This window comes from Amyelois transitella, chromosome 14 (genome assembly GCF_032362555.1).
Source record: "Amyelois transitella isolate CPQ chromosome 14, ilAmyTran1.1, whole genome shotgun sequence".
NCBI classification, from domain to species: Eukaryota; Metazoa; Arthropoda; class Insecta; order Lepidoptera; family Pyralidae; genus Amyelois; species Amyelois transitella.
This window is the reverse complement of record NC_083517.1, coordinates 6704790-6729645: the sequence shown is the minus strand read 5'-3', so window position 1 is coordinate 6729645 and position 24856 is coordinate 6704790. Positions and strand designations below refer to the sequence as shown.

Below are 24856 nucleotides of genomic sequence, written 5' to 3'. Positions count from 1 at the left end.
TATGAGTGGTCTGAATGTTGGGTTATAATTTCCTAAATCTGAAGCTCAGCCAGTCGGTGGTATTTGGAAATTACCGAATGAAAAATTAAAATATATTCTTAGTTTATTAAGGACGATATATCCGGGTTCACTAATAAACTATTCCATAAAAATAAATAAATCAAAGGCTCTATTCATAGTGTGTTCTATATACAACGTGGGTTCATGTGTGAAGAGCGCTGATTGCACGGACTTTGCAGAGCAAACAAGCGCAGTCCCAACTCAAACATATCCATACTACCTATATACTACTACTACAATATATAAAGCACATAGTACAGTTAATTTTATCTTTGATTGGCTTTTAAAATTGGTTTATCTGTTTAGTATTTTTGCTAGTGATAAATTGCAAACAATACTAAAGTCAAGTTAAAATGCAATAAGGAAATAGTATAGATACGCGAAAGCGGTTTCACCCGGTGCAAAATTCATGATCCAAGCAAATTTCCCATTAACAGGATCAGGGAGTCGCTTCGTGTATCTAATTACCTGATTTACCCACAACCGCGGACCCCAACCGCCACCGGTACCGAGATAAAGGCCAGGAGTTCAAATTACGAAATAGTTTTCAAAACAAGACGAAGTTTAATCAAGTGTAGCTAGCAAGCTCACCATTTGTTGAACTCAATAGTTTTCATAAAATATGCAAAGATCAACATCCGTCATAGAAAATTGTTGCTATTTCTAAAATGGTACTTTATTTATGATGAAATATGCGTATGTAAATTTTTATAGTCAGACAGTCTGTCTGATGAATTCAGTAGCGTTTCATGAAATGTGTATAGGTATACATTCTGTTTCATTTCGAAGGTAAATACAGATAGGTACTCAAATTTTTTTATGAGTGAATTGAAAAATATGACATTTTTCTAGCTTGGTTAACATTTTAGCTTCGTTTTATAGAACGACTACACTTCGTACTCACTTTTCTTATTTATATTGGTTACGCTCGATACGAAGGGTTAGGTCAAAAGCACCTTAAATCTGCGGGTTAACGTAAAGTCATAGTAATAACTGAGACTTTTAGATCATGCCAACTTCGCGAATTACCAGAATCTACAATAAAAAAATTGATAGACCTAATACTATTTGTGGGCTGAAGTTTAAGTGTCAAATTGTAGACTAGACGTATCGTAGCTTTTAAACTGAACTAATTTAAATACATGTACTGTAAGAAGATGAAGTTAAGGTATGTATAATATATTATAGGTCGTAATTTTTTCGAGTAGTCATGATTCTCTATAACAAATAGTGACGGGTTGCTAGCCCATCGCCTAAAAGAAGAATCCCAAGTTTATAAGCCTATCCCTTAGTCACCTTTTACGAAATCCACGGGAACGAGATGGAAAGTAAAAAAGTAAAAAGTAAAAAGAATTTATTCAAAGAACACCATAACAAAAAAACAAAAAAGGAAACAAAAATATGTACAAAAATAAACATGTAGTATGGTGCTCCCGAAAGGGTACCCCCTCAGCATAATGCTGGCTGTAAACAATATGTATGGAGTGGTCATATTCTTTTTTTTATTGGTGCCGGGAACCACACGGCACCTTCTTAGATCCTTGCTAACTTTAGCATTAGTCTGGAATATTGTAGAAAGTGTTCCTCTAATAACCATGAGTTGTAACTTGTCCCGATAAAATGTGAAGAAATATACGCAAAGAGGCTCTTTCTCCACACAAAACGTTTCTTTATCGCTTTCATTTGGACATTCATTCGTAAAGTGGGGCGAGCGTGTGCGCTCATAAATAAGGAATGTCGTGAGTCGTAGTACAGACAGACATATTTTACTAGAAATAGATAACGGATTAATATTTGTCTGTGGATGTTTATTGATAACTGGTATTTTAATTTCTGGCAACTTATTTCATCTCAATGGAATCGTGGTGTCCGTTGTATTCCTTTGCAATGTTTGCGGATGTCAAACAGGAGTCACTTCTTATAAAAACCCAACTTACCCCATTCTAGATTATGGTCAAAATATGCACCTCGGGCTTCTTTCCGGAAAAGTAAGGATGTAACGGCATTAATGTTGATACGAGTATAAGAAGAATATAATATAAAATTACCAGTGAAAGTCGTGATCTTTAAGTTAATTTTAGCAAGTTTTAGCTTATAAGAAAGCAGGATAACTTGTTTTATCTAAGCATGGTTGGTCCATGGTTGGGTTCGTAGTTTGCAAGTTCAAACTTTATGACTTGCGTATACTTGTATTTACGAAACCGTGCTTGATACTTCATAAGTAGCTACTTAAAACTAGCATTACAGTATAATGAACTTTAAACTTAAGTTACGGACTGACTAACTGAAGAATCTTAGGATATTAAATTTAAGATCACAGGTTGTGTAAATTTCCGTGTGAAGAAGGAACTAACTATATAGTATTTGGCACTTGATGTTTTCGACAAATAGCTCATGAAAAATATATATAGGTTTAGAAAGACATAAAATGATGTAGTTAGACAGTTTCTACATCATTATTGATCACACCATTCTGCATTGAAGTAGGTATATAATGTGAAAGTAATAAAATGAAAATTGAAACTAAGTAAAGTTATAAGTTAAAATGTCACTTGGTTTATAAATGTCAGGTAAGTAGGTCAGGCGAGGTGTAAACGAGGGCTGGATGCAGTTAAACAGCTTTATTAGTTCAGTATTCCGAGATATTTTACGTTCTACTCCATTCGGGAGAGGAGTACGAGTACTGAATAAACGAATGATTTTCCTTAAGAGTTCACTCAGCGCAGGTGGCGTTTTCTAGGCTATTGGTTATTTTATCGGTAGCGTATTTAACACGGTAAGGTGTTGTTCTGTCTAAGTGTGATTTTATGTATTTTACTTATTATTTTATCCTCGGTTTACTCCCAATTGTTTTGGTTTTACCTTGATGTTCTTGGTATGAAAATTATTTTCCACACCTCAAAGGGGGCAATACATAATACAGCGGGTCACCTTTTTTGTCAAATTTAGTTTTACGGAGGACAAAGTTGCAGACAACAAGTTATCAATAAAAATAGCTGTCCTAACCCGTAAAAAATAAGTTTAAAGAAAAAAAATTGTAGAGAGTAATAGTTTTGTCACAAGATTTAAACAAATCTTTAAACTAGTGAAAACGAAACAAAGCTTCACGTAGAGCTTCAGGAGCGGCTTAGCATTAAAAAGCGCGCCGGGCTGCTTTTCATTCTGGCCTCGACTCTGGGACTTGAATCTTTTAGGCAAATCTATAATCTAACTAAATATTTTCGGTGTCTTCCTTGTTTTAGTTGTTTTACCATTTATATGACATATATTTTTTCCAGAAATCTAGTAATTCCAAATTTTGGTTCAGTTATAAAGTTACGCAAAAAGGCAAAGAACAACTACTTACTTATGAAAAATATTAAATAATGGCGAAAAGAATTCAACATACAAACATATACATAATCACGTCTTTTTTTTTGTTACTGACGTAATATTAAATAGCATTAAGTGCACTAATATATTGTGAGTGTAGTAGTACTTGATTAATAATTTTTCAATAACTCATTCATTTGTCCCTTACGGGTTACAAACCAAGTCAGCAGCTTCGAAAATACTGGAAGGCCACATTTAGCTGAATTCCTATAGCGACAGGTTTCCAGCCCATCGCTTTTAAAAAATTCAACTCTTCGTTGTAGAATAGAAAATAATTCAATATTATTCTTATATAGCTAGTTTATAATTCAGTTGTTAAATATGTACTACTTAAGCATGAATAAAACATTAAATAATAAATTTATACTGTGAGCTCTTTAGTTCGCAATGAGGGCATTACTCTAAGTAATTGTTTGCACTTTATAAGTATGGTTCCGTAAGGTGTAATAATATTAAGTACATACGTGTTTGCTATTGGCGTTGGAAGTAATAAATCATTTAGGGAAAATAAAATGTGTACCATTGTTTTACACATTTCACCATTAAAAATAATTTAAAAGTTATACACATGTTTTTTAGGAAGCATCGGGACGGATTTCATAGTTTTTAGCTAAATTTGCATGGGATAATGCTGAAAAATACACGGCTGAAGCTAGTTTAATAACGATAATTTCAAAAAATTATAAATTAATTAAATCAGTTTAAACTGCTGTGCTGAACACGATTTCTCACGCCAAAGCAAGTCTGTTTATACTGTGAATCAAGCCTGTGCCCTCTGAAAATTACTCAAGTTTAACACGTCAGCTTACCTAATCGCGTTGATGCAAATTTTCCACTTGAATAACTCGCCTCTAAATTATAACCCTAACTCGCTTAACGTTGATGTTTGCTCTGCAGATAACCTAGATTACTAATTCGTTTAATCATGCCAAATTTGACAAAATACGGGAGACATTTCGACGTCCAGATGGTGATTAGGGTCTTATCACAGGCATTTGAACTTATATAGTAACCTAAATATATTGTTGTCAATAAAATAATATGTAATATATATATCAATATATACCTATATAAAATACCGATTGATGTTGTCGTAAGAGTCAACTTAGGGCATATCCATGCTAATACCTATTAAATTTTTACCGAAATTACCTGATGAACGCCATACATGTGACAGAATTTTATAATGAGAAAATTTTAAACATGAAGAAAACCTATCTATCTCAACAATTGTAACAAATTTCAAAACTAAATTCGTTTTGAACTTTTTAATAAATACTCTGATCAGAAGCCGTATCAATTTATATTATGCTAGATGCGATACACCGGGTGCGCTGTGGCAATAAAGCGGCTTACGAAGCGAGGTGACTGAATATTTCGTCCTTGTTGCATAGGAAATGAAATGGCAATACGGCAACTGGAAAAAGGAATGACTTTTTAAGTCAAGGACGCAAATCTGAACATATTATATAAATGTGAAAGTAAGTTTGTATTTTAACTCTTCACGCGTTATCTATTGAATCAATCTTTTTGAAATGTCGCTGTTTATAATTAAGAGCCCGTAGAATTTCAACCCGGTAAAAACACTAAAGTAGCGCGGGCGAAGATGTGGGTAAAATTTATTTTATTATTAGAACTAGGTTTGTCCGCAGTTTAAGTGATTTCGCCAGCATATTTTATATTTCGCTTGTGTACTTATCATTATGTTTAAAAATAAATTACACGTGGTTAAGCCAGTCTGTGGAGCCAAAAAGTAATAATTTTCCTACCGTGACCGTCTGACCGTGTAAGGCGATGGTATTGATTGGTAAAGAACTTCATAAAAATAAAGTTTAGAGACAGAAGATTTAATAGTCAGACCACAAGAAATATTTATATGAAAACATACGGTTGTGTTAATACTGTATATATTATATTTTTGCCGAAGGATCCTAAATGTTAAGTCTGTGTATTTTGGCTGTTTAATTAGGCTGGTAGCTGGTAGGTTGTACCTTCCATTTGTAAGTCCCTGGGGCAATGTAACGGCACAAGGACAGCCAGATTCGGCTCTGTTAGGGAAGCGTCTGCGACGTCTTATACGGAGAATCAGATGTTTGTCTATATGTCCATTAAGACCAGCTGTTACGCGCGATTTCTTCTATTATCTATTACTTCTATTATATCTATTGCTTATGTTTCACCAAGTTTACCTACTTCCAATCTTATTTATGAGCGTCACGATACTGACTTTAATCATACTTTCTTTTAAATATAAATGCGAAAGCTTTCGTGTACGTGCGTTCATACTTTATTTTAAACAGACATCAAAGCCTCGAGCAGAATCTAGTATGGATTGTAGACTTCAAATAATTAATTAATCAAATTTGCCAAAATTGCGGCAATTGTCTATGCCTTGCACTGGCCACTGCAAGGCATAGACAGTGGAGTGAGACCTTAAGTCGAGATGTCTAGGCTAGCAATCAGGTAACGCATGCATAGTTTGAGCGATAACCGATGCTCTAACGGTGAGAGAAAACATCGTAAGGAAACCAGCTTCTCCAGGCATGTGTAACCATGATCCAATTTATTCTCATAAGAGTCCACATTTCACACGAATTAGATTCCTCTGCAAAAGATTAAGGAAGTTACATGGCAATCGTTTCGTTTAAAAGCCTGACTCATCCAATCCAGGATCATGATCGTCAAGGTTTATCTCATGAGTTTTGCCTTAAGATTTAACCGAGGCTGAGGCCAGGAGGAAGAAAGGGACTACCTTAAATTGTTGGATAAGTTGTCAGGGCATAAATAAGTGAGATTCTTTACCAAACCTGTTCCAACGGACTTTTTAAAAGTTTCTGTTATGAACCTAAGAACCTATTCACTAGTGCAATGGCCTGCATATAATATAGACAAAGCCTATAGATTTTTTTAAGATGAGCAAAATAATCAAAAAGATCTGATATTGGGAAGAATCTTGTAGAAACAGGCTACCGAATGAGAAATCAACATCCAAACTGGGTTAGTTTCCTTTAGTAGGTTTAGAGGTAAGACAAAAAGTCGTATAAAGTACTTACTAATTTTACGTGAGTGAAACCTGAATTTCGCACTTCTGGATCGTGCGTGTTTCATAGTATAAATAAATGACGTAAGCAACCTACACATATCACCAACGACAAATTTATTTTCCCTTTTTAAATTAGTTGAGACTATTACCTAAATAAGAAACAGATACAATTATTTTTTATTGTATTCTGGAACTAGTGTTCGTTATTTAAAATACGTAAAAGTTGGGAGGTGAAACTAAAGTATTGGAGCGGATAAACATTCACCAAATCCAATTACTTCTATATTTTATAACACAATTTTTCGACATTTTTATATTCACTGACCGGAATTAATACGAAGGGGAATATTTATTAAATTGATCATTTTATAGTCCAATTTGTATGACTACGAGTAGATATGTTAGTATTAATATCTAGGTTTATTGTGGGTTATGTGATTCTGATAGATAAGCTTCAAATATTCAAATTGTTCAGTTAGTAGGACATAGTAATAAAAATAGGTAAAAAAACTTTTTAAGTTAAACGGTTTTATGTTAAACATACATTGCAATGTTTAATATAAATGTACTAAAAACCAAAAAATAATAAAATAGATACAGTCGTGGGAATTATAAACATATGCATAGACTAGACTAAAATAAAACCGTGGGGCACGTCAATTGTCTACAAATTATAGACTTAATGTGCGATAGAAGAATCGTTTAATTCGTCGTTAGGCAGTTGGCCCGCAGACGGTGCGCAAATTACTTACTATTTTGCTGGCTAGCGAGGAATCGTTTCACTGCTCGTAGTTTGTCTTTAATCGACAAAACTTATGATAAAAGTACTACTCGCTCAACATTATGAAACCCTAAAACTCGCTTAATCGAGCTTGCTAACTTGTTTCCACATTCTAGCCCTACTTATCACACGTCCATCGTTGTCGGTTGAACAACTGCCTAATTATAGTGTAACATTACAAAACAAACATTTTAATCAACGATTGTAGACAATTGACGTGCCCCACGGTTTTATTTTAGTCTAGTCTATGCATATGTTTATAATTCCCACGACTGTATCTATTTTATTATTTTTTGGTTTTTAGTACATTTATATTAAACATTGCAATGTATGTTTAACATAAAACCGTTTAACTTAAAAAGTTTTTTTACCTATTTTTATTTTCTAGTTTTTTGTTTTTGTAACGAATAAACTCAAAAACTACTGGACCGATTTGAATGAAATTTGGCACAGGGATAGACTTAACCTTCAGGAGTAACATAGGCTACATTTTATCCCACTGCTTAGGTTTTTAATTTTGAATAGTAAATTGTATTCTACTTGTTGAGACCTTTCATTTGATACCCATGTTGATGGGATTGATAAAACCTAAGTTATCCGCCATTTTGTAGAGGCCGTCATCTTGGATTTCAATTTTTTATAGTATATTGTATTCTGCTTGTTGAGCCCTTTCATTTGATACCCATATTGATGGGATTAATGAAACCTAAATTATCCGCCATTTTGTAACGGCGGCCATCTTGAATTTATAATGATAATGAATAAACATAATTATATTGTCACCAAAATCCAAAGTGTATACAAAATTTCAGATTAATCGGTTGACAGGAAGAGGGTGAAATTTGAATTACTAAATTTGACCCAAGAATAAATAAAACAAACGGGGTGAGCTAAATAAAACCGTTTAAAAAAGTAATAGTTTTTGAGAGAAACAGACATATTCACCCACTTTTGAATTCATAACAAAAGTAAGAAGTAAGATTCAATTACTTATAACTACGTTTAAAATAAGATAGATTGAAAAAGTCGTCTTGCAATACAATGATTTGATCTTTTGTTTTAACTATTTTTCTCCGAAGATAAGAACTTGCCTAGATTTAATTACAAATTAGCTTTGGGGGAAATACATTTCTTGTAAGTATGTATGTTTCTAACGCGATAACTTTCGAACCGTTGGTCTGATTCTGATGATATTTAAAATGAATGTGAATTTGTAAGTCAAAGTCAAAGTTTGAAAGGCATCAAGATTGCTGAAGTAATATTTGACATACCTATTTTAAATTTTGTATCGGTGTTAAGCCTTCGCGATCTAATTTCACGGCGTACATCGAGTTATTATGATACAATTAAAATATTAGCGTATTTTATGAAACGGTAAAAGGAAAGGAAATGTGTTTACGAGTCGAGACCTACATTTCCTTAGTTGCCCCGCGAGACTTTACGAATGTGACATCATGTGTGTATGCGTGTCACGTTTTATTATTCACGCTTAAGGGAATATATCGAATTCATGTCAGATTCTGCCGAACATTTTACCTATAATATAAGTTCGACTTCTCCCATATATTAAGCTGAAAATTGTTTTGTAACGTATAACAATATATGAGGTTACGTTTATAAGCATTCAGTACATCTAAACAGTCCGGACTTTGTAGGCTACATTATGAATTAAAATTATAACACTTCTGAATATAGTAATATCTACATAGGTTCTAAGGTTTGCTGGTCTTTCACATTACAATCTGGAATATCTTCAAAGGCAAAAAATAAGATAGGTATGTAAAACTGCAAAGTAAAAATGTAGTTTTCGCTTGTTAGAAACAGGAAGGAAGGAGCATTAATATTAACTTGTACGGATAGTCCGGGCTCGGCCGCCGCAACTTCCTCCGGGGCCGATTTTCGACGTGCATATATCTATTTACTTAAGTATACTTTGTTTTTGTTCAAGATAACCCCTAATGCATCGTTCGGAAGATGTAATTTATTGCTTAACTTCGAATTCGTAGCATTATTGCACGTTTTATTTTCTTTTAAAATATTTTTTAGAGGTTTCGGTTGATAGTAATGTGTCCTTTGTGTAATATGAAACTGGTTTTACTGATATCCAGCATATTATAGCTATGATATCGTAGAAGACTATTAAGAATAGATCTTATAATTTCGCAGCAATACCCCGACCTAAATCTAATTAAAATGTTATCACTTTATACTTATAAGGAATTCAATAATAATATAACTTAAGATAGTAAAAATTATTATAATACCAGAATAATGTAAAAAAGGGTCGACAGTTTTATTTACCTTTAAAAACCCGATTTTCGCGCCCCTACTCGTTACCTATGATATTTTCACATCGTAAATGCGGCGTTAAATATTGTGAACAACTTATCCGGATTAAGGCTTTCCGCTTGATAAGCCTCTGATACACAGCCACGCGAGGTCGAGCTTGCATTACACCTTCGCAATCAATTGTTGTACATAATTGTGTACGTACCTACACAGTAATATGAACAATAATTTTTAGATTACTCTGTGTTACCATTCAAAAATTTTCTACTCTTGTTGGCTTAAAAGTTTTTTAAATTTTTTAATGGTTTAACAAAATAAGTTATATGAGTTTCTATAGTTACTGCATATAACGCAGACATATGTATGTATGCTGATAAGCAGTCTTACTGTGATGCTAATTTCTTTACAAAATTTATTCAGTTAGGGCAATTTAAGGTCAAGTATATTAAGTATGGACCCCTTGCTTTGGGCGGGGTCACCATACAATCACTCCAGACGTCTTGAATACCAGCCAGAAATTAGCCAACTACTAATGGTAGCTAAAAGTGAAGCTATCTCATAATATGCCTAAAAATAAAAATAGTTATGAAATGGAAATAGCAACGTAATTCATACATCATTCGGCACTCCCTATTCCTGTTTGCTAACCTCACGCTGACCTCCATACAGTCTAATTACGGATTGAAACTACATAGTTAAACCACAGAATTAAAGAACTGTCGTATAAATCACGACTTACTGGAGAGTTCATCCCGTTTTATATTGCAGATTAAGAGTAGAAATAAAAATTTTCCTGGTGTTAAAATTACGGGATACATTCAAGTTCTCCTGCAAAGGTTGCGGTGACCGATTCGTGTAAAAAGCTGACTTACCCAATCCTGAATCATGTTCTTGTCCAGAGAGGTGAGGATGAAACAGAGATTAACGCCACGAGGAAGAATTGACTGGTAACGTAAACATATACATATTATCTTGTTTTTATCCTTTACGGCGTAGACAGTGCCAACAGTTTTAAAAGCCCGAAAGGCCACAATCAGCTGAATGGCTAAATGATGAAATTGAGATTCAAATAATGACAGGTTGCTAGGCCATCGCCTAAAAGAAGAATCCCAAGTTAGTTTTTCCTTTGATTACCTTTTACAGTCTGGACGGGAAGATAAACAGCTGGTTGAATACTGTTAACTGCCAAGTGTGATTGTATCTGATTCGTAGTATATATGTTGCTAGTCTGTTTCTGTTTCGTACAACTGTTTATGCATGCGTGTTGGTACACGCAAACTTAAATAAAGCCTATTATCCTTAGTTTTGCTTCCCATTAGGTAGATAGTGGTAAAATCATTAATGAAATCACGCGAACGAGTAAATCAGAAAATTGCTCTAACGAAGTTACAAAAGGCGACTTAGGGATAGGCTTACAAACTTGGGATTCTTTTTTAGGCGATGGGCTAGCAACCTGTCACTATTTGAATCTCAATTCTATCATTAAGCCAAATAGCTGAATGTGGCCATTCAGTCTTTTCAAGATTGTTGGCTCTGTTTACCCCGCAAGGGATATAGACGTGACGATATGTATGTATGTATGTAAGTTACAAAAGAGTTAAATGGTAATAGTGCCGTGTGGTTCCCGGCACTATTACAAAAAAGAATAGGACCACTCCATCTCTTTCCCATGGATGTCGTAAAAGGCGACTAAGGGATAGGCTTATAAACTTAGGATTCCTCTTTTAGGCGATGGGCTAGCAACCTGTCACTATTTGAATCTCGGTTCTATCATTAAGCCAAATAGCTGAACGTGGCCATTCAGTCTTTTCAAGACTGTTGGCTCTGTCTACCCCGCAAGGGATATAGACGTGATCATATGTATGTATGTATGTATATTTTATAGAATTACATTACATGATGTATTAAACTACATGTTACACTTTGATATGCTGAAAGTTGTTATGCCAACTTCACTGACATTAACAATATTAACCGTTAGAAACGGGTAATATTATTGTAATGCGATGTTGTTGTAACGGGACATTACAGAAGCCAGTCTACAAAGATTCGGTAAGTGTGTAATGCAAAAGACTTTATAGATGGGAAAATGGCAAAATATACCAAGAATTCTTCTCAAAAACCCTGTGTAACTCTGGGTGAGATTATCTATTGTTACTACGGGTAACAAATTGATAATTTGGTTATTTGGCTATCGCTCTAGGCATATATCTATATGTCAATTACTAGGTCTTTTGCAATCTCAAAATTTCCAAATTTTCGCCTCATCTATAAATGCACAACGCAAAGTATATACTTAGCTTTGATCGCAAATAGCGGAGAGGCTTTCCCTGTCTATTTTGAGCACCGAAATTATCGACTGATTGGTGCACCCTGCGTGCCAATACCTTTTATATAAAGCAATCCATAAAGTGCCGTATGGTAGAAAAGGACCACTGCATATCTTTGCATAGATGTCGTAAAAAGCGACTTAGGAAAATGCTATTATATTTGGGATTCTTCCTGTGGGTGACATGCTAGCAACTGTTACTATTTGAATCTCAATTCCATCTATGTGGATTTAGCTAAACTGACTGTCGGCTCTGTCTACTCTGCGCGTGATAAAGATGTGACTATATGCACGTATACAATCCATCAAAGCGTCTTTCTCGAATACACGATGTACCTACTTACAGAAAATATGGTTAGGAAAGTGGGTTCCTAGGAGGTTCACTTGGATGTTTTTGGAATCTCAACAATTTACTTAGGATATGTTTTGGGATCCTTTGTCATGAGCGGGATATGAATAGGTAAGCTCTCTCATCTCTGCGTGTTCCCGGTTGCACCCTCCACAGGAGTGTTTCGGGAACCGGGCTCCGCCTTTCGACTTTTCTCTCTCCACTTGGTCCGGTTTTCCTACCGTATACGTATTATATTACTATACTATATATTATACGTAGTAAGCATTCGACAAAAATTCGTCGCTACAGCCGATGTGATGCGGTATATTTCTGTGGCTTAAGTATATTAGTGTGGTCCATGCGTGTTGTTGTCGCCAATCCACTACAGTCATAATTGCATACGTACATAAGTCAGGATAAATGTTGTTAAATTTACTTCTAAGTTAAATATTTGTGTTACTAAATTTAGAGATAAAGAACTCATTTAAAATTACACAGGATAAAAAGGAAAATATTTGTACTAACGAACATTATTGAACTAATTTCGTGTAAAATGTATAACTCTCTCAACTAATATTATAAATGCAAAAGTAAGTTTAAACTTAGACACATGCGCCGCTTAAGTCGCGCGGGCGAAGTGGCGGGTAAAAGCTACGCAAACTAAGAAAAATTGTACCCTCGGTGACTATGTCAATCTCTGCTTGACCGGTCCTTTTTTCATTGAAACCAATATTCCGGCCGAAAATAGTTCTCCTAGTTCAAACGTGGGCGGAATAAAATATAAGAAAACATTGATTTAAGTTGCTGAAAGCATTCTCTGATAAAAACACTAAGCCAAGTATGATGGATGAAACTTCAGTTCTATTATAGATTTAGATATAGATAGTAGTCGCCCCCGATTTTGTACGTGTGGATTTTGTGATATCCACCTTAACAAAAAATGCTCATCAGTGCAATAGACTTTTGTTATGGAGCCACTTCCATATTCTTATCGATTTTGAGCTAAAATGATTTTTTTTTCAGGCTAGAACCTAATAAAAAAATCATGATTATGGTTATGCAATTTCTTATAGTTGTGTGTTAGTGCACATATCTGAATATTCTGTGTATTTTTGTAAAAATAACCGTCGAAAATACGTACTATTTTGTAAGGCTCAGGCATTTATACCCCAAAAGAATTTCTTGTGGATTCGTTCTGATATACAATATTTATAGTTTTATTTCCTATATTTTAAGTGTTATTTATTTATTAATAAACAATCGCTTTCGAGATATCGGCTGCTTATTCACTATGTATAAGAAACCTAAATATATAATAATTGACTGACAATCAAATCACAGCTGAAACTTATGAGTAAAAAATTTGGAACGTAGGTGCCTTGTCTCAAGGTGCATTATGAGATGTCCTGATATTCCCTCGGGAACCAAAATTAACGTAATATTACATTTTAAGCAGGAGGAACTTCGAACGTACTCGAAATTGGGTCTAAATTATGGTTATTTTTGGAAATGACTTAAACGATTTAACACAGTTTCTTATTTCCTATTGAATGGCAAGGACGAATAAGTAACTGTTGTAAAGAACAATGCCTTTTCCGTAATTCTTTTCAGCACCTCCCACTTACGCGCCTTTCACAGAGTCTTCAAAGGGCTTGTCTTTTGTTCCGTTAACTGTTGAAATTTCACCCTAAAATAAAGAAATATTTCCCCATTCACAATATATTGGCGTAACGTTGGAGCCTTTATTTTGTTTCTGAAATTACTTTCAGTTTAATTTCTCTGACCTATTAATTTTGACATTATTTTTTTCACTTTAGTCTTGCGTTCGGTTGATGGTTTTTGTAAAATAATGCACTAGTAGCACTACCTATAATAAAAGTAATTTAAGTCGTTTATGGTTAAAAAAACTCACATCTATTGCAACAAAATGATCGTCCGAGGATTTGTGTCAGACAAGCAGCCGACCGACTATGTTTATACGTAATAGCTTGTAAATCTGCTATCGTTTACAGACCTCACTCTTTTGAAATAAAAAGTTGTGAAAGCAATATTATACTATTATGAGACAGTGAAGAGGTAGTGTATTAAATATGAGTTGATAAACATAGCCAGTAGTAGGTTTTTACTTGGTTCTAAATATGGTATCTTTTTCTTAGACCGTCAGTAGTCGAATAGGTATGGTGCCCGATTAAAATGCTCAAGCGGGATTTCGAAAGGGAATGGGATGTACTGATCAGGTCTTTTCCTTGCGGTGCATAGCCGAAAAGTTTTTGGCCAAGAGTCAAAAAGTCTATTGCACATTCGTAGATCTGGAAAAGGCCTATGACAGAGTTGAGAGGAATGAATTGTGGTCAGCACTTTCTATGCATGGGGTGAGCAGTCTCTTAATACTAGCACTGAAATCAAGTAAAACTTAAACACTGGTTTTTGAAATGGAGAAAGAAATGACAGCATGTTATATTTTGATTGGAGGAGAAAAAGTGGAGCAAGTGAAAGAGTTTGTATATCTAGGATCAAAGTTTACATCAGATGGCAAGTATGATAGTGATATTGAAAGGAGAGTGAACGCGGGGAACATGGTGAATGGAGCTTTGCATGCCTTTATGAGCAGTCAGAAACTATCCAAAAAGGCTCGACTGGCTGTGCACAGGGGCGTGTTGGTCCCGACATTAATGTATGGGAGTGAAAGTTGGGTATGGCAAAAGAAGCATGAAAGCAGAATAAATGCAGTGGAAATGAGAGCGTTAAGGAGTATGATGGGTGTGAAATTGAGTGACAGGATAAGGAACAGCGTGATAAGGGAATGTTGTGATGTGAAAGAAGATGTAGTTACAGGAATAGAAAAGGGTATGTTAAGATGGTTCGGTCATGTGGAGAGGATGAATGAAAGCAGGTTGACTAAGCAGATATACAAGGAGAGTGTGGAGGGAAAGGTCGGAGTGGGAAGACCTAGACGAACGTATCTTGATCAAATTAAGGACGTCCTGGTAAAGGGTCAGGTCAAAAGTACCCAAAACCGCCGAGCTTGTATGAAGAGAGTTATGAATGTGGACGAAGCGAAAGAAGTATGCAGAGATCGTGGCAAGTGGAAAGAGGTAGTCTCTGCCTACCCCTCCGGGAAAGAGGCGTGATTTTATGTATGTATGTATGTATGCGCAGAAAGGCTTTGATTCAAATCCTACCTCGGCCATGTACCAATTGCTTTTTTTAAAAGTTATCTTCATTAGATTGAATACTAACCAAGTTCTTAGGGTGACAGAAAACACAGTGAAGAAAACTGCACATTCAAGCAACTGGATGTGTCACCATCATCGATCTAATTAGGATTAGGTTTACCTGCAAAGGTTGCGGAGCGCAACTCACCCAATCCAGGATCCATGGATTTTTTCTCTTCATAGATACATTTTTCTCTCCATAGTGATGAAGATGCAACCGGGACTAAAGCCAGGAGGAAAATATGGTAAAATTTAAACAAAAGGCTCAATTTATTGCAATCTTTGCTTCTGTATACCTTATAACGGATAACGACAATATATGTGTGTGTGCGCTTGTGCATGTGTTATTTAAAAAATGTCATACATATCTCGCGATATGTAGTATATTAAAAAAAAACCAAGACACAATATATTTAAAACAGCACGCCCCACTGTCATTTATACTAACTTTCTGTATATTACTGCTACTAACTCGGTTATTTTTCCCCCACTTGAGGTAATTTGAATGCATTTCGCGTGGTAAGTCTATAGTCCATAATCTCACAGTCGTTTTGTCTCCGACATCGCAGATTCGAGTACTACCCAAAACAAAATATACAATTCTGAACATGTTTTAAACATTTCGTCCTCTGTTAGTTCCACATGTTAGTGTAAATAGAAAATAAAGTTGTTGATATTTCGAAATGTAGGTATAGGAAGTTTTAATTGGTGGCTCGAAGACAGTTTTAACATACAGATGTATGTAATGTTCTATTAACATTTTATTGCATAGTTAGAAATGGTACTTTTACAGCAACGGAACTATATATACATACATATCTCTATGGTATGATGTCATAACAATATCCAAAAAGTGTGTTTCTTAAGATACATGTGAATAACTTTGAGTAATCGAATTTGTGCCATGTGTTGGGTTGGGCTTACAACCTTACTCGTATAAGTCATATAAGCCTTTTGTGGTTATTTCTACGATATATTATTATCCTTACTCCCCAATTCCAAATCAATCAGTATTGGGCGGACATGAACCAATGAGGACTATGTTAAAACACACTTTCACTTGTTAGTGTCATGAAATCGCATAGTCAGCTGCTCCCTCAAAATACGAGAAATAGGCGGGTTACAACATCATGCCTTTCTTTCTAGTGTTAAGGAACTTTGCTACTAGTAAAGCATGAATTAAATTGTGAAACATGCTTGTTCCATTTTCGAGGGAATGGTGTAGGAATTGACATTTTAATATAATGTAAATTTGTTTCTTCATTTGTTATATAAATTTAATTTTTCCACTAATATATATTATATGTAATATATGTTTATTTATAAATATGAATTCCACTAACAATTATGAGTCTTAGTTACCTTAAAATAAATAAATTAATTAATTCATCAAAATATCAGAAGAACATTTAAATCATCACAATGCAGTGCTTATTATATAAGAAACATAGAAATCGCAGTAATATAGAGTAGAAAAATACAAAAGTCAAGGGAGAAAAATATATTCCTTACCAAAGCAAGTATTTATTTAACATAGTGATATTCATTCATGTTATTCTTAAATATGTTCGTTCGGTTGAAATTCGTATACCTAAATAAGTATAATCACTATATACAGAGGCCAAATTCTGGATGTAAAAAAAACAGAATTATACATTTTCTTTGAAGGGGTCATCCTAGTTATTAATTTATTTATGAACCTATCATCTCTCTGTAATTTTTTTCACATTAATTGAATTAATGTTTGGTTAAATATATTTGTATAACTTGTGTGAAACAAGATCCACGGTTTGATGTGTAAGAATAACTTCAGCCGGGCGGATCGTGTGGTTTGATGATACCCACGTAAGACTCGTAGTCTCGCGTGGGCTGACTTAAACCATTTGTAACACGCAATGGGTTTATAGTCCCGCTAAAATTACCCTAGTTTCATTTTAATAACGTAGAGGGTTATAAACTAAAATATAATATATTTTGCCATTCAGCTTTTTAGTAGGTCAATCTATCTATACTGACACTATAACATATTGTGGAATACAATATTTTTTTACTTGCATAAAAGGCTCCATAGTGAAAACAAGGTCGTTAAAATCGTAAATCCTCCAATGGAAAGTCAAGAGCAAAGTCGAAATCGTGCTTTTATCGGGTATTAACTGCAGTGCACTTGGAGAACAAATATTTAGCGCAACAAAATATCATGTTCTAGAGGAATATACGAGTACACGCGTTCGTTCGAAAGTTATATATTTGAATTGAAACATAAATAAGTTTGTCTACCTTGGGAGCTAAAATCCCAAAACAGCACTCTGGGGAAATACCGATTTCAGTTGAAAACATTGACGTAACCTTGTACGAATCCGTACTTAGACACTTAGTAAACGATGATTAAATATAAGTATATAACTTGTAACAGAAAGAAATTACATACATATTTTTGTGTTTTTTTAAAACGAATAAAAGATTTTTTTTAAAGAAACTATCCGACCGACCAATTGTGATGAAATTTAGTATAAAGGTAGACTAGACTTTCAGGAGTTACACGGACTTAAAATTGCATTGACCCTGGCTAATTAAGAATGACAATATAATGAAGTTGTGATGTTTAAGATCTATAACAATTAACATTATTCAAATGCGCACTTAGTTATGGACGGACAAACGGTGCCTTGTTATTGTACTTCATATATTGCAAACCTTTAAGGTAAGGGTAGGTATTGTTGATCAGGGATCCCTGAAAAGTGTCCGTCAAGGTTAAGTGTATGAATACAAATTGTATTAGTCACTCATTTATAATGTCATAAAGCCTATTTTCAACAAATGGTGATAAATTAAATTGTCATGACTTTATTTTGTGTACAGCTTTGGCGACAACCCTTTGCGCAGCCTTAATAACAAGTTTAGGTGTTTTTTTATTCCAGCAATATTCTAGACCTATAAAAAATATTTGGTCAATGAAGTTAAAGTAATTTTTCTCAGTCAGCGAAGCAAAATGTTAATAAACTGTCACTACGAGTATAGTGGTAACAGATAATTTTGATTTTTTTACCTTAATATTCTTTGTTGTGGACAATAAAGATGTCTTATATTTGATATGCCTTCTTGATTTTATTTAGGCAGTTGGTCTGTAAAGTTTGTCACGCGAACACCTCGTAATGCTGTCATTATAGCTAATAGTAACAACAGGGTCGATGTCTACATGTTCAATCAATCTTTTTAAAAGATTGGTCACTCGAAGGAATTATATAAAAACTAGCTGTCCCGGTGAACGTTGTTTTGCCATATAAATAATTTTAAGTAATTTCTAGTTAAAAAAAGTTAAGGATAACCCTTATGACTCAGGGGTATGAAAAATAGATGTTAGCCGATTCTCAGACCTACTCAATATGCTCACAAAACTTCATGAGAATCGGTCAGCTATTTCGGAGTACGATGTAGTGTTTTTGTAAATTTAAAAAATTAAACCTAACAAAAGATGGCTGCATTCGCTACACGTGAACCCTGAATCGCTTCTGGGACACTTCTGTTTCAATTTGTCGAGACATCGCAGCAAACTATGTTACGTTACGAGTGTGTACTGCTCAACTGACAATTTCTTATTTACGAAAATTTATCTGCAATTCTCTCGTTCTCTTTATAACGAAATATTTTATTTGGAGTTGAAGGACCAGTCCTACGATATTATATTTTGCTGTATCACAATTATTCTAAATCACGACTTAAGACGTGATTTATGGAGTATCCCCGTATGTAATTCCCGTATGGAGAATATAATCTCTAATACCACGTTCCAATGGCAAAGATAAACTATTATTTTGCAACACACCACACTATAGATTAACAATTTTATTTCTAATATGTGACAAACAAAATGGAACCTAATCTTTAAAAATATATACTGTCGAAAAGCTGCAAGGACATACAAATATCTTTGAATGAAATGTGGAGTAATGTAGTATCCTAATAATATTATAAACACGAAAGTATTTTTTAAGGATGTGTGTGTGTGTTTGTTACTAGTTTACTAAAAAAATACTGAACTGGTCAGCTTCGACTTTGCAAGAACATAATAAGTCAAAATGTATAGAGATTAAAGGCGAAAAAAGTCGCGGGCAACCTCCAGTTATTAATAATTCTGTGGTAATAATTAACCTTAACAAAATAACTCAAATATCAATATCGCTACTTTCATAACTCGTTTAAAGAAAAGTTTTTGCATTATCACCGTTGATCAAATTTAGGTTGAATACGGGCGTTCTTCATTATCTACTAACCAAGGTTGATTAAAAATATCCCTATGAACTTTGATAGCAACATCAATTAAGTGTTAATGAAGCCCGCTAATCGACATCACAGTTTATGTTTACTTGGGGCCAAAAGGAACATTAATGACTTGGCAATCGAGAATGTTGCATATATATATTTTACGATGAGTTAATGTAAATTCCATATTTTAAGGCAATAGAATTAATAAATATATATATAAAAAGTAGTGTGGTAAATAATCAATCATGGAAGAGGCTTATAAAATTGGCATTCTTCTTTTAAGGTATCCGCTAGCAACCTGTCACTATTTGGCCTACGTGGACTTACAATATGTTCGAGACATTCTTTACACTATTGTTATCTAAGCTCAAAGATAGCATGCTTGTTATAAAATAAGTGGTAAAGGAATCATAATCGCTTAAAAGATTTCATTAGTTTCGTTCTTTATTTTCATTAAAATTTTAGATAACACTCTTTTCTAAGTTTTTTGGCATATTAAAGCATCAAAAATTCATAATGGCATACTTTGAAATGATAAACATTTTTGTTTGTGGTTTCAATAAATTGATTGATCTACGCTGTGCTACGAAAGTTAGTCGCGACTCGTAGTGCATCGGCTACGAGCTACGAGACTTTCATGCTACGATCTGTCATTTTCATAGTGATTTGTTTTCAAACTTGTGCCTTCATTGAGATTATTCTCACAGGAAAAACCATAAATTTTCCTTGGACGACACATACTGTGGAAAGATATCTGTAGTAAGACAACCTAGCTTTGGTGTTATTTACTAGTTATTCGCCGTGAACTTAGACCTCACAAACACTTCAATTTTTTGTTAAATAAGTTTTCGTGTATTTAATCAGATCAACGGTTCGAATGATATCGTATTACAAACATATAAACAATTATACATACAAAAAAATATTTTAGCACAAGTTGATTTATAAAACATTTAATACCAGATTTAAGTACACAGGTATTCAATATTATTTAGTATGTACACCGTATCATAAACTGTCTAGCATATTTAACATACTTGGACGTCATTTTATTGTTTTTTTAAAGAGGAAACATTTGTTATCCTGCTTTAAGTATTCATATCTTCTATCATATTCGTGATGACTTTTAGAATTTTTTATAATTAGCTGCTGTATTGTACGAGCAAGTTTTATTGGTTACTATATTAATTAATTTTCTGTTTCATTATTCACAAATTGAAAGAATACATGGAGATATTACACGAAATAATATTCAATCAAGCGGACTGTATTGACAAACGGAAAAATAAAACCCAGACAAGTGCATATGTCGGGCCACGAAAAATGTAAGCTTCCTCAGTTATGTTAAGAGCGTCAAATAAACAATTTTCTATGGTATAATAGATTATAGCGCCCGCGACTTCACCAGCTGTGGGAGCTACAGAAAATCCTCTCTTAGCACCTCCAGACAATATGAGGACAGGAATGTGCCATCATAAATAACAAGAGTTTTATTGAATAAAACCGATTGAACACAATAAAATCTTTGTGTATTTGTCTAAAGATACACAAATACACAGTCTCAAAATTTTACAGTAAATATAGATTCAGTTTATTTTCGGAAACTTTTAACTAGCTATTGAGTGTAAGTCGGTTGTAAATAAGCGAGGTGACCAGTTGCTCATTCCCGCAACTTGTATGGAACTTTAGATTGGGTAGCCATTTTATGGAAGTTTTTCATGAAACTATTTAGAAAATTGTTAGCCGGTAGAATTAGAAATTTCTACATGGCGTCCAGGCATGCAACAGTAATTACCTAGAAACTAGAAGCGTTCGCCTGTCCGTTAATTGGTACCTTTTCTATTTCTTTATTTAAAAAATGATGTAGTATATTTTATTATATAATATATGTATATATATATATTTTACCGTCTTCATGGCTGTTTGCTTTATAAATTATTTTAGCACAAACAATCATAAAACATTTTCCAATGAAACCAATTAAAATAATATATTAGCAAAACAGCGCCGAATACTTAACAAAAATAAATGTTTCTTTTTGCATGTTTATAAAGGGATGATTCTGTATGTTTTTTGTATTGAAATTGGAGAGAGTTTGACTTATTTCCGTACAATATATTTTGAATAAATAAAATAAAATAAATAAAAGATATAATCTCGAGGTGGCCTTGTATATATCAAGGTATAATGATGTCAATTTGAAATTTTTATTTTATGCGATGGGCTATCAACCTGTCAGTATTTGAATCTCAATTCCATCTTTAACCTTTATAACTAAGCGTGGCCTTTCAGATTTTGCGAGACTTTCGGCTCTGTCTACTTGGTAAGAGATAAAGACGTGATTATATGTATCTGTAATATTCTTCAATATGGTCAAAATAAAAGTATAACACTTTTAAAAACTAAACAACAAAATAATTTTATTCATAGAATAATGTTATTCAAATTTCTATGATTTTATTAAACAACTGGCGTAAATCTTTGTTTCTAGGAAATTTTACATATTAATTCAATATCGTGCATTAAACTGGTAATGCACGATATTGAATTAATATGTAAAATTTCAATTGAAATATATATTTTGTTTCCAAGTATAAAATATGTAATTAAATCACAAAGTATAATTATGATAATTAAAACGTATAGTTGGAATTTCAAAAATACGTAAATAGATTTTCTATGATATCAAATTCATAATTATGTAATATTTCATTAAATTTTGACTCTCTCAATTTCGTTTGAACTAATGATGGCAATGGACGTATTCTAGCCCTTCACTCTTGTGACTTTTGTTCTGTATAACTCGTTATATACAGATAAAATCGTAGTATAAAGAAGTGATTATGTGCACCAAATTCTCTCTTAAGAAATGTTTTTGTGGTTACCCTGGAAGAGATTGCATAATGCAATAAGGCCGCCTTTTGTTTATTAGTTTAGAATTAAATATATTTGTTATAATTTTATGTGCAATAGCACATAAAATTATAACAAATTATAACAAAAATATTTAATAAGCGTAAGCGTACTTCTCTATCTATCTATCTATCTATGTGTGTGTTTCCCTCATGTAGCGTTTTCCTAAATACACCCTTCGCGACTAGGCTTCGAAGTCTGATGTCCGCTTTCCGACTTTTTTCTATCCACTTTGTCCGATCTGCAATATCTTTAGTTAAAATAAAGTAAGTCGAATCTACTGAGCGATGGAAATGATTTTCGGTATGTATGTAGAACTATGAAAGGCTTTTTTGAACATCAAAAAAGTAAGTACCTTTCATAGTTCTCAAGAAATCATGTAATAAACGATATCTTTTGTTTTCCCGTTATAATAATCAATAGCTCAACTGGTGTTAGCGTTTGAAGTGCTTACGGATTTAGACTATTTGGGTGGCTGACCGCAAGTGGCACAAATTATTCTTGAGCATCTCCGTGCTTCATAAGGTATGTTAAGTCGTTGGTCTCAGCAGTCATCACTAGGCGGTAGTCGTAAAATCATCTCAAATGGCTTAAGGTGGGCTTAAAAATCTGATATCAGAGTAGGCCACCCATTGGGATAGATAAAAATAACATACATATTTACCTGCTATGGCTCTCCCCAAAAGCAATGTGCTAAAAATAATGGAGAGCACCCGACATCTTCCACTGGCGACCATCTTCCTGGTTGCTAGGCGGCGCTATCAACTGGCAGCCGGCATGGCAACACTGTTATAATATCACACCATCACTCATCACTGCGCACATAGCGGCCTTTTCATCTGAAACAATTGGAGATGTCATATTCAACTATCTCGTATGTTTAATATAATAAGACTCCATCTCTTTCCATTAGATGTCGTAAAATATGGTAATAGACCCATTCAACATGGGTTCATGGTTCTCCTTCAAAGGTTGCGAAAGTTAGACGGGAGTCGCTTTGTTGTAAAAAACGTACCCAATCCAAGTTCATGATCAAAAGTCGCATCCCGGGCCCCTTCTGGAGAGAAAACTTCTCATAATTATCCCTTAAGGAGTAGACAAACCTAATAGTCTCGAAAATACTTTGAGTATTCTGATATGTGGCTTGCTAGCACATCGCATATATGTTCATGATTGAAGCCTTTCTCTTGATTGACTTTTATAATCTGCACGTGATAAGAAGGGGCATACTCTTTGCTTTTTTTTCGTTACTGTATCAAAATAAAAACTTAAAATATAAATAAATAAATATATACGGGACAAATTACACTGATTGAGTTAGCCTCGAAGTAAGTTCTTTGAGACTTGTGTTACGAGATACTACTCAACGATACTATAATATAATAAATACTTAATATAGATAAACATCCAGGGATAGGCTTATAAACTTGGGATTCCTCTTTTAGGCGATGGGCTAGCAACCTGTCACTATTTGAATCTCAATTCTATCATTAAGCCAAACAGCTGAGCGTGGCCTATCAGTCTTTTCAAGACTGGTGGCTCTGTCTACCCCGCTAGGGATATAGACGTGATCATATGTTGTATGTATGTATGATAAACATCCAAGACCCAGGCCAATCAGAAAAAGTTCTTTTCTCATCATGCCCTGGCCGGGATTCGAACCCGGGACCTCCAGTGTCACAGACAAGCGTATTACCGCTGCGCCACAGAGGCCGTCAAAACTTCAAATAACTCCCAAAATACCTACACACTGTTTTATCAAATCGATATAAAAGTTAGTCGATAACCCAGAAAGTATTAAGTTTAATAATAACATCACAAGTTTAAATCGAATTTTTGTTTTCATACTGAATAACAAACGAAGTCAGCTTTTTATGATACATGAAACTTAACGCTTTCTTTAATAATTTCAAATTTCCCATTATTATTTATAGAATGTGTTTACTATAAAAGTTTTAAAGTTTAGATTCCCAGCGTTTATTATCGTTAAATATTAACACATGCAATAGCTCATGAAATTCTTCATTGAAATTGATGTTGATGATTGATTTCAATAAAGTCAAAAGTCAACGGATGAAGCTGCCTTCCAGTGGCAGGGGACCAATAAGTAACTGAGGAAAATGAAAGATGATGAAATCCTACAATTTACGCAGAAGGTCTTGACGAGTTCTCTTCAAAGGTATATAGATTTACCTTAGTTTGGTTTCAGTGTTGATAGGACATTTTCAACAATATTTTTTACTGAGACAGTTATCTGAAC

At 34.0% G+C, this 24856-nt stretch overlaps 1 protein-coding gene across 1 annotated transcript in view; it reads right to left on the bottom strand.

Moving 5' to 3' along the window:
• The window catches only part of LOC106132276 (uncharacterized), a 56958-nt gene extending 33569 nt beyond the window's left edge, over nt 1-23389 (bottom strand). Inside the window, exon 1 of the mRNA XM_013331637.2 lies at nt 23261-23389. Coding sequence (XP_013187091.1) covers nt 23261-23333 — 73 coding nt within the window. The 5' untranslated portion in view covers nt 23334-23389. The remainder of the gene's footprint in view (nt 1-23260) is intronic.
• Between the last annotated feature and the right edge of the window lie 1467 nt (nt 23390-24856).